The 12759-nt window shown below is 43.5% G+C and overlaps 1 protein-coding gene across 1 annotated transcript in view; it reads left to right on the top strand.

The window, feature by feature from the left end:
• The window catches only part of ZC3HAV1 (zinc finger CCCH-type containing, antiviral 1), a 67205-nt gene that overhangs the window by 39153 nt on the left and 15293 nt on the right, over window positions 1–12759 (top strand). Inside the window, 4 exon segments of the mRNA XM_019948846.3 lie at window positions 835–958; window positions 2785–2959; window positions 8452–8572; window positions 12089–12191. Coding sequence (XP_019804405.2) covers window positions 835–958; window positions 2785–2959; window positions 8452–8572; window positions 12089–12191 — 523 coding nt within the window.

Below are 12759 nucleotides of genomic sequence, written 5' to 3'. Positions count from 1 at the left end.
AAAAATAGAACTGTTTTCTGTACTCCTGTATTATGGACTTCTAACATTAATTCATTCTTCAGCAAGCATTCATTGAATGGTCATCTTTTTCATGCCCAGCCCTCTGCCAGTGAAGCAAGGGAGAAGTAAGCTAAACAATGATGCAGGCCTTTTTTCAGTGAGTTTGTTGTTAAGATGGGGCATCAAAACAGCCACAAATTTGGGAGCTCCCTGGCTCCCTGGCAGTGGTTAGGACTCCGCACTCTCACTGCCGGGGGCCCGGGTTCCATCCCTGGTCGGGGAACTGAGATCCCACAAGCTGCGCGGTGCGGCCAAAAACAAACAAACAGAACACGCACAAATTAGAAAACTGCGTAAAATGAGTAAATACGTAAATAAAGAACAAACTGAGTCCCGAGCACTGGCTGAGGGAATACAAAACACAAGTCAGTTCAGAAGAGCACGAGATTAGTGAGGGAATTCTTCTGGGAGAGATGAATTTTAGGTCAGGGCTTCAAGGAAACACAAAAGCAGTTGCCTATGCTGGAGAGCAGTTTGTCTCAGTAAATCCACGTGTGGGGTGCAGAAAGGGTAACTGTAAATTTATAATGATCTCAGATTTCCATGTGGGTAACATGGCTTTTTGGGGAGCAGAGAATTTTGTTTTCTGATGAGTCTCCATGGGTAATAATGGAACCTGGAGTTTGGGGCAATGCAGGTAGGGGCCAGCATGAGCACAGGTGTAGCTGGGAAATGTGCCTGCAGGGCAGGATGGGAAAGGTGGGCCGTGAAAGGATGGGGAGAGTCAGCAGTGAACTTGGCCGAATCGCTGAGACTTCTTTTCTGTCTTTTTAGAGAGGTGCAACAAAGTTCACTTCCACCTGCCCTACCGGTGGCAGATGTTACTGGAAAACATCTGGATGGACCTCCCGTTCATGGAGGATGTTGAGAAGGCCTTCTGTGACCCCCAAGTCTGCAAGTAAGTTGGTGGCCGGTCTGGCTTGTGAGATGCACAATATCATCAGAAGAAAGCCCAGTGCTATGCTTATGGGAAGAAGAAAAAGCAGTTTTCCTTCAGAATCCCATTCAGGTTAACTCTTGAGATAAAAATGGCAAATGCCTGCTGAGTTAATGAAGAAAAATACATAAGTGGGGCAGGTTTGAAGTCACTCAGAGCCTGGCTATTACAAGGGACTCTGGGAGTATTTGCTAACTCAGGTGAAATAAACAGGGACACAAATATGTGTTTAGTTAATATTTGTCCGTGTGTCCCGCAGAACAACACAATGCGTTGGTCGGTTTGTATTCCTATCAGCTCATCGTAGGACTATTACAAGTACTAAATGATGAGCTCAGAAGAGCTTTGACTTAATTTCATAGTTTGAGAAAATGATTTGAGTCATTTCATATCGTTCTAGGGCAGGATTTTGTTGTATACTTTAGCATTTTATACCTTCCTCTGTGTTCGCTATTTCCTCTACCCTGGAGGTTTCTAAGAGGCTACCTTATATTTCTGCTTCTATTAGGGCTGATATGGGTGATACCACCCATGACCATATTTATAAGCTGCATCCTGTTTTACAAGGACATTCTTTGGGGGAAAAAATATGGATGTGTCGTCGTCTGCAAATTTAGTGAATTTTTGGTGGAGATTCTGTGTTGCAACCTTTTGCCACTAGAGGGTGGCGTCAGCTGTTTTGCTTCTAGCTGTATTTCTCCCCCCAGGTATATCTGAAGCAGTGTTTTTCAACCTTAGCGCTATTGACTTTTGGGACCAGATAATTATTTGTTCGGGGGGGGGGGGGAGGGCAGTTTAGCATCATTTCCTGGCTTCCACCCACTGCATGCCAGTTGTGATAAACAAAAACGTTTTTCGACATTGTCAAATGTTCCCTGGGTCACAAAATCGCTCCTGGTTGAATATCACTGAGCTAGGAGGTGTTTCATAGAGCAGTAACTCTTAAACTTTTTGGTCTCAGGAGCCCTATATAGTCTTAAAATGTATAGAGGATCCCAAAGAACTTCCGTTTATGTGGATTATAGCTATTTATATTTACCATATTAAAAATCACAACTGAGAAAAATTAAATATTTACTGATACATTAAAAATAACAATAAACTCATTCATGTTAACATAACATTTTTTGATAATTATATATCTAACTTATATACAGTTATATGCATATATAACTGTATATAAGTAAAACTATAAAAATAACTTTTCCAAAACAAAACAAAACCAAATTCACTGAGAAGACTGAAATTGTTATATATTTTTGCAAATCTCTTTATTGTGAAATCAAACATCATGTAGCCTCTGGAAAACTCCATTGTGCACCTGTGAGGGTATGAAGGTGAAAAAGACAGGTGATGTCTTAATATCATTATGAAAATAACTGTGACCTTGCTGGCTCCCGAAAAGGTCTTGGACCACACTTTGATAACTATTTGAATAATAATTGAAAAAAACTGACCTACTGTGAGTTTCTAACTGACTTTCTAACAAACATTGAGCCAATCCATTGTTTTGTGTGGGCACAGTTGTCTATGGGGGATATTTTTTGAGGGAAGAACACATTCTGTGACACCGTTGAATATGTGGGGCAGGCAGGTTACATTACCTCTCTGTAGTTCAGTTTTTTCTTTTATGTGTAAGACCAAAAGCTGTATAAGGGAAATTCAGAGATCCCTTTCAGCTCTCAAGGTTTAATTCTATCCTCTTATTAGGGAAGACCAGAGTGTAGAAAACAGAAGCATTCTGTTTCAGTGAAGCATTTTGTTAACACTAAACTTTTCCCTCTCAGCATTTCTATTGGAAATTATAAAATCAGTTTCCAGAAGATGACTTGTGATTATAAACCCATCCGACGTCTCTCCACGCCTTCCTCTGTCACAATGCCGGCCGGTTCTCTCTTCACCACAAAATGGATTTGGTACTGGAGAAATGGATATGACAAATGGGTTCAATATGGAGAGAAGGTGAGTACCATTCCTCCTTGTGGACGCTCTTGTATAAACTTGCCAACTTCAGAAGAAACTAGTAGTACAGTGTCTGACACCCACGTGGTTCCCCGTGGAGCATGGACATGGTAGAGGAAGTGGTGCTTTTTTACATGATGCCCAGCAAGCATGGACTCCGATTGCATCATAAAAAATTATAATTATTTTTAAGGAACTCCTTGATCCATGAGCCAGCCAATATCCTTCTTTCCTTGCTATTGGGGCCTGGGCTGGAACCTTGAGCTAGCTTTCTATGTACTAGTACGTAAATGTACAGAGACTACTGCTTTCAGCCAGAAGAGGAGGCAGGACTGAGAAATCAGAAGACTGATATAGGTGGTTACTAGGATGCAGTCAGAGTCTGGATTCAGATGGACTAGAAGATTCTAGACTTACCCGCACAGGGACATAGTAAAGGGAGAGAAGTTTATTTTTTTTAATTTAATTTAATTTAATTTTTTAAAATATCTTTATTGGAGTAGAATTACTTTACAGTGGTGTGTTAGTTTCTGATTTATAACAGTGAATCAGTTATACATATACATACATCCCCATATCTCCTCCTTCTTACGTCTCCCTCCCACCCTCCCTATCCCACCCCTCTAGGTGGTCACAAGGCACCGAGCTGATCTCCCTGTGCTATGCGGCTGCTTCCCACTAGCTAGCTATTTTACGTTTGGTGGTGCATATATGTCCATGCCTCTCGGGAGAGAAGTTTAGATAAGCAGAGCTTCTGTCTAGTATCCTTTCTTTCCTTTGGTTCATAGGATTAGAGAGAGAGGGAGGGAGGGAGTGAGCTTAAGTAGGCAATGAAATCAGAGTGATGAGAAAGAGAAAAGAAAAGCAAGAGATGGAAATGAAGCCAAAGTAGGGACGAGGAAATGCCAGCGTCGGATTCTCTAGGGTTAGAAGTGGACGGGCTACACATATGGCTCTGCGCTCCCTAGCTGTCAAAGCAAGCAAAGAAACACTATGTTATATGGTCCCCTGTGCCTCCATTATATGTTATATGGTCCCCTGTGCCTCCATGAAAAGACCATTCCAGTTACTCAGGAGAAGCACGGCTTTTTCTCTGTTAGTGAGGCCTGAGAAAAGGGTCTCCTACGGGGCCACACAGAGGGGACCTTGTGTGCTGTGGTGAGTGAGGTCCTCAACCTTGGTCCCACCATCCGTGCAGTACATGGCGGTTTCCCAGTGGTCTTAGCGGCAGATACATGCTATCAAACAATCTTTCACAGAACCTAAATGAGCGAACTAGGGTGAAGCAGAGGTGCCCTGTGCAAAGAGGACGGGGCTCAGGGCTCTTTGCTTTCCCCTCCTGCGGTGACCTGTCAAGCACCTCGGCGTGAAAACCCCTGTGATATTTAGCTTCGTACGGGCTCTTCTTATATTTAAGCCAAGGATGGTGTCAAAGTGCAGTTCCATAAAGGTGATTCCATGAGGTGCCTGTGGAAATAGAAATTATAAACTCAAATTCTTTAGCCTTGGTTATTAAATAAAATAATTAAATAAAACGAAACGAAACGAAATGAAATTAAAATAGTAAACTATAGGTCTCAATGGTTCTTATGTCAAATACTTGCAATTTTCAGTAAGATAGGGGAGAAGGCTTAGAAAATATTTGTATTCTAGTGACATCATGATCCCAGAGACCAAAAGGAACTTTAAGGGGTAAAAGATCATATTTAAATTTACACAGGTTCTGTCACTCATGTCCCCTAGTAAAACATCAAGAAACTTCCTGATAAAACTTCTTTAATATGAAGTTCTCCCTGGGATATTCAGTCTGTGTTAAATGCACAGTTCTAGAATGTAACTTTCTACCTACGAACACAAAAAACGTTATAGTCATTGAATCTGTGGCACTTGTCTGTTGTAAGAAATGGAATGTGTTCTTTGAGAATGTGAATAAACTCTTACTGTCTCATATTAGTTAGACCCATCATTATATAAATTGAGTGGGCACTTCTGTTATAAAAGAAAAAAAAAAAAAAAAAGAAAGGAAGGATGGGAAAACAGGCCCTGGGTTTGGTGTTTTCCTTGCTGGTCATCCAAGTAAAATAAAAATGGTGGTACCGGGAGATCTGAAACACAAACATAAGTTGCAGCCTGGTTTCTTTCATAGTTCAGTGTATTATGTATTATGGTCCAAGTTTACAGCTGTTTGATGACCTGGTTTGATCCAGTGTACAGGTTAGAATATTTAGAGAAAAGAGTGGACTGAATAGCTTTCAGACAGAGCCCTACGGTTTTTATTTCTTGCAACTGAATTTTTAATAAGAGTTGCGCATATATGTATAGCTGATTCACTTTGTTATAAAGCAGAAACTAACACACCATTGTAAAGCAATTATACTCCGATGAAGATGTTAAAAAAAAAAAAGAGCTGGGCAACTGAGATTTCTGGGTTAGGAACCTCTCTGGTAGGAACTGGGAGAAATAGAAACTTTTGCCAACAAAGGGTAGATGCATATGTTTGACAGTGAACCCTCTGGAAGGTAGAATTGATATATGGCAGTTCAGGTGCTTAACCAGGACTTGTACCTACATGGATGGTGGACCAGGAGAGGACGGTGGGCAGCAATGGTGCAGGATGGAGTTACAGCAGGAGTGACTGGAGGGCAGAGCCAGGTAGCAGTCATGGGCTTTGCATCAGTCAGGGGGTGCAGATCCAGACCCTCAAGATGTTTACCAGCAGATAGCCAAGCTTAGTAGCTGTGAAAGCTGGCCTTTTGGGGCAGGAGTCCATGACCTGAGGGAATTGCCCAGGACAAGGGCAAGCCATAGCTCTAGAAAGCCGAGATCAAGGCAAACATGTAGGCACAAGACAAAAGCCGAGACCTGGTAACTGAAACTGAGGTATAAATTCAAGTCTTCTGGGAGAATGCATAATTGAAGGCTCTACCATTCATTCATTCATTCACTCACCCATTCAGAACTGGAGTACAGTGAGGGCAGAGCCAGAGGAATGTCCCCGTGAACCATGAGAGGCTGTGCAGATGCTCAGACACTGACTTAATGGCCTCGTTCTGTCCGGTATGCCAACCACTAGCCATATGTGGCTATTTAATTTTTTTTTTTTCCCCCAGAGAAGGAAGGATTTATTACTTGCAGCAAGGAAGAACACTGGGGATCTTTCCCAAAGCAATGTCTCTGGGGCTATTTAATTTTAAACTTAAATTAGTTAAACTTAAATAAAATTAAGAATCAGTTGTTGTCACACTAGTCACACTTTAAGTGCTCTACCAGCAGCTGTCCCAGCAGCCACATGTGGCTCGTGGCTACCGTATAGGACAACACAGAAATTTCCATTGTCAAAGAAAGTTCTAGTGAATATGGCTGAATGGACCCTAAAGCCTTGCTGGTCAAAGTCAGGTCCGCAGACCGGCAATGTCAGTGTCATCTGGGAGATGTTCAAAATGCAGGCTCTGGGGCTTCCCTGGTGGCACAGTGGTTAGGAACCTGCCTGCCAATGCAGTGGGCACGGGTTTGATCCCTGATCCGGGAAGATCCCACGTGCTGCGGAGCAACTGAGCCCGTGCGCCACAACTACTGAGCCTGTGCTCTAGAGCAACTAAGCCTGCGAGCCACAACTACTGAGCCCACACACCTCGAGCCCGTGCTCCGCAACAAGAGAAGCCACGGCAATGAGAAGCCTGTGCACCGCAAGGAAGAGTAGCCCCAGCTCGCCACAACTAGAGAAAGCCCGCTTGCAGCAACGAAGACCCAATGCAGCCAAAAATAAAATTAATTAATTAACTTTAAAAAAATGCAGGCTCCAGAACTCTTCCCCCACTTCCCCTGAATCATTATGCAAATTTTAACAAGATCTGGGTGATTTGCATTTACATTCAAGTTTGAAAGGCTTTGACCTAGAGTTTGCAGATTCCTTCCAGCCAGGAACAGGGTTCTGCAGAGCTGAGCAGGCAGTTGAGGGGTACAGGACTTTGGGGATGGGAAATTAAGGCAGAGATTCAAGTCATCAAACCAGGGTACCCAGGGCCCAGTGGTCCAGTGGTAGGATGCTGCACTTTCACTGCTGAGGACATGGGTTCAGTCCCTGGTCAGGGAACTAAGATGCTGCAAGCTGCGTGGTACAGCCAAAAAAAAAAAAAAAGCACAAACAAAGAAAACCCCAAAAAATCCAGGGTGCCGAGAGGTGATGGCTGCCTTCCCCCACCCTTGCTCGCAGGTGTTTGCCCACTTAAGCCATTCTTTGGGGTCTGAGGAAGGCATACGGTTTCCCAGCGAATCATCTAATCATGGAAACTCAGTTTCCTGCTGCCCACCCTGGATGGCAGTCTCTTTTACAATCATCCCGATACATGTCCCAGCAGCCGTTGCAACGAACATCGTTGTGGTATGACGTAATTGTTCATGACTGTAGTTCAGAAAGTTCTGCTGAAGTTAGCCTTCTTGTTCCTTCCTCCCATTTGTCCTGGTTCTACCTCCAGAAACACATCAAGTTTATTCCTGCTTTGCACTGTGTGCAAATACTCGAACCCAGTTTTCCTGTGCCACCATGTTCTTCTCCAGGCTAAGAGACCTCTCTATCTGGGACGCCTTCCTTGGAAGCTTTCGTTCTGGTTCTCCCCCTTTACATCCTGCAGACATTTCCATTAGGGAAGGGGAATGCGATGGATGTAGCGGAAGCCTGCAGAGTCTGGCCTGTCATTAAAGGGACTGGGAGCCCCTGCCCACCACCGGCTGCCAACAGGATCTTGCTGTCATCTTCCATTCTAGATCACGAGGAACAAGAACTCCTTACCATTAGATATTGGGAACCCCTGCTCTTGGGGGCTTATATCTGGTCTGTCATCCCTGACATAGGGTGGGGACAATGGAATGGTGGCCTAGTCTGCCCGCTTGCTAGGATGACACACTTCCCTTTACTTCCCTTTCTGGTGTTCAGACCCATCCTATGTGCCTTGAGGCTGGAGATTATATCGTTCCATTTTGGGGGTGCCCCTTTCATTATAGCCGGAGGAGAAGGGCTAGGTCACTCTCATTTGGACAGCAGTACACCTATTGGAGTTTTACATGCCTTCATACCAGCTTTAAACTGTGCTTTCTCATCGTGTGATGGGCTGATAGCTGTGATGTTCTACTTCATGGCAGGATGTTGGATTCTGTTAGACATCATGTCTGCACGTTGGGTACCAGTTGCTCTGTACACTTGAGTCATATTTTATGGAAGGTGTAAAAGACTTGCAAAGAGCTTTGTTTTTCAGGCCTCCACCAAGGGTATGGTCAGTTTCTGCAGTGTAGAGCGTGCTCTCAGCCCCGCGGTGGAGACTACAGAAGGGTGTGACGTGGTCCCACCCAGGAAACTTGGCAGTCTGATTTGAAAGGCAGGGTGCATTCCAGTTCAAATCCCACGGCTAAAATAAAGTTATATAAAATATCATAGTAGAAATTTCTTAAAAGCCTACCCTGAAGTCTTTACCTTTTTTTTTTTTTTTTTTAATTAGAAAGACAATGAGCACATTTCAAACATCGACTCTTCATACCTGGAGTCTCTGTTTCTATCCTGTCGCAGGGGAATTGTGCCATTTCAGGCGGGTTCACAAAACTACGAGCTGAGTTTCCAAGGTAAGTCTTTGTGTTTGGCAGTGGTGCCTGTTGCTGGAATCCGGCCTGTGGCATCCGCGTGGGAGTGGGAATGGAGTAGCCCGGCGTGCTGCGCTCAGGACCCGGGTTCTTTTTAGCAAGGCAGGCAGTTCCGTGGGTGGGAGCCAGTGGCGGTCAGAAGACCTGTCCTCTGGAGCCTCGGCTCTGACGCAGAGTAGCTGGGGACAGCACCGAGCACCCTGTAAAATGGGGGCATTGGATTACGTGGTCTCTGGGGGTACTTCCGGCTCTGCCATTCTTAATTTCTGACTCTAGGTGGGCTGCTTCCCAGACTGAGGCAGAATTCTCAGGTGCTGATGATTGCAGTAGAGACCTTGGGCCTGTGGGTGCCTTCTGAGTTTTATTTTATTTTATTCATTTATTTATTTATTTTTAAATTTATTTATTTTATTGTATTTATTTTTGGCTGTGTTGGGTCTCGGTTGCTGCGCGCGGGCTTTCTCTAGTTGCGGCGAGCGGTGGCTACTCTGTTGCGGCGCAAGGGCTTCTCATGGCGGGGGCTTCTCTTGTTGCGGAGCATGGGCTCTAGGCGCGCGGGCTTCAGTTTGTGGCCCGCGGACTCACTGTGGGATCTTCGCGGACCAGGGCTCGAACCCGTGTCCCCTGCCCTGGCAGGTGGATTCTTAACCACTGCACCACCAGGGAAGTCCCCCTTCTGAATTTTAGAACCTTGCTGTTCCTTTTAGGCTTCATCATCTAGGTCAGTGGTTTTATCCATCACCTTTTCTAAAGACTTTGCCTTCCGCCATGTTTATTTGAGCCTCCATAGGAAGATTTTCTGGTTACCTTCTACCCATCTGTCTGTTGTGTTTAGTAAAAAACCAGGGCAGAAACTGCTCTCCCTCTGAATGTACTGTCCCATCGGCTGCATCCGTGGGACACCCCTTGCGTGTGGTCAGATACTTGCCTTTCCAGGACCCAGCCCTATAGGTGCTTTGAAAGAGGTAAAGGAGATTTTGTCAGGTCTTTGACATTCCCAGGTTGTACCTGAGATTTGGGTCCTGTACCAGTTATGGTGTGTTAAGTCATATAGCTTTGAAGGGCCATTATACCAACTTCTGTGGAAAGCAACCTGGCAATACATATCAAGAGATATTAAAATATGCTTGCTTTTTTATTTTCTCAGGAATCTTTCTAAGGAAATAATTCACAAGAAAAAAATAAGCTATAGGCATAAAGGTCTCTGTTAAAGCCTTACTTATAGTACTGAAGTAGAGGAATAGCTTGTGTACCACTAAGGTAGTGACTGAACACATTAAGGTATTAAATTTCAGTGGAGTATTGGGCGGTTGTTAAAAATTATGATTATGAAAACTGTGCAGTAAAAGCAAAATTTGATATTGTTAAATGAAGAAGACAGAACCCCAAGTTTGTATTTCTTGTACTTTTTGGGTTTTATGTTATATTTAAAACAGAAATGAATTTTTTAAAAATTTAATGTGCATGATAAGTGCAGGAATGTATGCATGTGGACCATGACTAGACGGCAATAGAGAAAAATAAAAATCTCCTCTGTTGGATGGTCAAATTAAAAATGTGCTTAAATTAAAAAAAATTTTTTTGGTGGTATTCTCTATGGTGAAATGTGGTGGAGAGATGAGAACCAATATACCTTGTTCCTGAGTCTGAACAATTTTAGCTCCATAATTTTGTTCACTTGGTTCATAGAAACCAGTTCAGAGAAGTTTGCAGTGTTCCAGACTACTTTCTTTCTACTTCTTATTTGCTCTTATTCATTAAACTAGTATTAGAGTGTCAGTTGTGTGTTAGGCCCCGTTCTGGATGCTGGCAAACCAGGCAACTTCAGAAACTAATTACAGCTGCGGGGAAAATGAAGCAATGTGATGAGGCAGAAAGAGGATGGAGGAATCACGGGAGAGAGCCTGCTTTTATCTGAGGAGGAAACTTTAGAAGGGAGGGGGCAGCCCATGCACATGGGAAGGAGGTATGTAAGAGATGAGAGAAGACATTGAAACTTAAATATTTTATGAGCTGGAAACCTCGAGAAGGTTTTGAGCAGGGCTGTGGCATGATCTGATTTGCTCTTTCTGTCATTGTTTGTTTTGTTGATGTTGAAGTAAAACTGTACTGAGGCGTAATTGCTGCAATAAGATGCGCCCATTTTAAGTGTGCAGTTGGATGAGTGCTGACAAGTGAGTGCAAATACTATTCTAATCAAGATCTAGAACGCTCCCATTGATCCAAAAAGTTGCCTTATGCCCCTTTGCAATCGGTCTCTCCTCTGCAACCGGTTTACTTTGTCACTATAGATTAGTTTTATCTGTTCTAGAATTCCATATACATAGAACGTTGTAGTGTGTACTCTGCATATGGCTCTCTTCTCTCACTCAGAATACTGTTTTTCACTCATCTATGTTGTTGCATATAGAGTAGTCCTTCCCTTTTCACTGCTGAGTAATATTCCATTGTAAGGATATACCATGGGGCTTCCCTGGTGGCACAGTGGTTAAGAATCTGCCTGTCAATGCAGGGCACACGGGTTCGAGCCCTGGTCCGGGAAGATCCCACATGCCACGGAGCAACTAAACCCCTGTGCCACAACTACTGAGCCTGTGCTCTAGAGCCCACGAGCTACAACTACTGAGCCCGCACGCCTAGAGCCCGTGCTGTGCAACAAGAGAAGCCACCGCAATGAGAAGCCCACGCACAGCAACCAAGAGTAGCCCCTGCTCGCCACAACTAGAGAAAGCCCTCGCTCAGCAACAAAGACCCAACACAGCCAAAGATAAATAAATAAAATAAATTTTTAAGAAAATGGATATACCATGGTTTGTTTAGCCATTAACCTGTTGATGGGTATTTGGGTTGTTTTCACTTTTTGGTTCTTGTAATAATGCTACTAGGAACATTCAAACACAAGTTCTCGTGTGGATGTAGCTTTTCATTTCTCTTGGATAAATACTAAGGAGTGGGATTGTTGGATTGCGTGGGCAGTGTATGTTGAACTTTATAAGAAACTACCAAATTGTTTTCTAAAGTGGTTGCACCGTTTTATACTTTCACTAGCAATGTACGATGATTTACTTTTTAAAGAGCTCATGCTGCCTGCAGCTTAGACTTAGGTGTACAACATGTGTGAATTGAAAATGACATTTCACATTTGAGGAAGGAAAAAACTTCTAAGATATAGCTACCACGTTCCAACCCATAATCGTTGAAGCCTGTCATGGGTGACGTAATCTGGCTGCCCTGGCTCTCTTTACCACCTGACTTTGATTTAAAGATTAGATTAATTCAGGAGTGCTCATTTACCTCTTTGTTTTCTGGGTCTTATACTAAGGGCAGTGAAGAATACAAGTTTTTATCATGAGTGATTTCCATCCAAAAGGATTTTCTCGATTCTTACATGTACAGTTGAGTCATGAATATTTGCTGTGTTACTAGCCTCTGAAAAATAACAATAAATCATTTCCTAGGACTGATTCTTGATTTGTGTTTTGTTTTTTCTGTCTAAAGGGATGATTCAGACAAACATAGCTTCCAAGACCCAAAAGGATATCATCAGAAGGCCGACGTTTGTGTCTTACTGGGATGTGGAGCAGGTGAAACATGGACAAGTGTGAGTGTCTGGAACGCTGCTTGCCGGCACACGTTTGAGATGTTAACACGTTGACCTCGTTGAGTCGCTCATGAATCTGGACCCTGTTTTCTGAAATGTTCCTGCTCACATAACACTGCAATTTCCTTTTGCTTTAACGATGAGTGAGGTACTTGCTAAGCGGTACAGCGTGACTGAAAGAATTCTAGAGCAGGAAGTCTGTCTTTCCCTCCAATTCCTGGGGGACTTTGGGCAGATCTCTTACTCTGGGCTCAGCTTCTTCAGCTGGGAACGGCTGGTTGTTCCCAGGAAAGAATCAAATGCACAATTACTGGGTTTTTGTTTTGCTATGGGTTCTTCTGGATATCTTTAGTTTTGTTGAGTGCATTTATAGGGGTGGGAGGCTGAGAAAGAAATGCAGAGAAAAAAAGGGATGTGGTAGCCGCCTGAGCAAAGGCTTTGGGGAAAGATAAAGTTGATGAAAGGGGATTTGCAAAGGAAATTTTGCTGTGGGGATTCAGTGTGACGCCTCTGTCTGCTCATGAAACTCAGTCAAACCTACATTGCTCATGAACATTTTTGACATTGG

Source organism: Tursiops truncatus, chromosome 9 (genome assembly GCF_011762595.2).
Source record: "Tursiops truncatus isolate mTurTru1 chromosome 9, mTurTru1.mat.Y, whole genome shotgun sequence".
NCBI lineage: Eukaryota > Metazoa > Chordata > Mammalia > Artiodactyla > Delphinidae > Tursiops > Tursiops truncatus.
The sequence above is the reverse complement of the archived record's forward strand: the minus strand, read 5'-3'. Positions and strand labels throughout refer to the sequence as shown.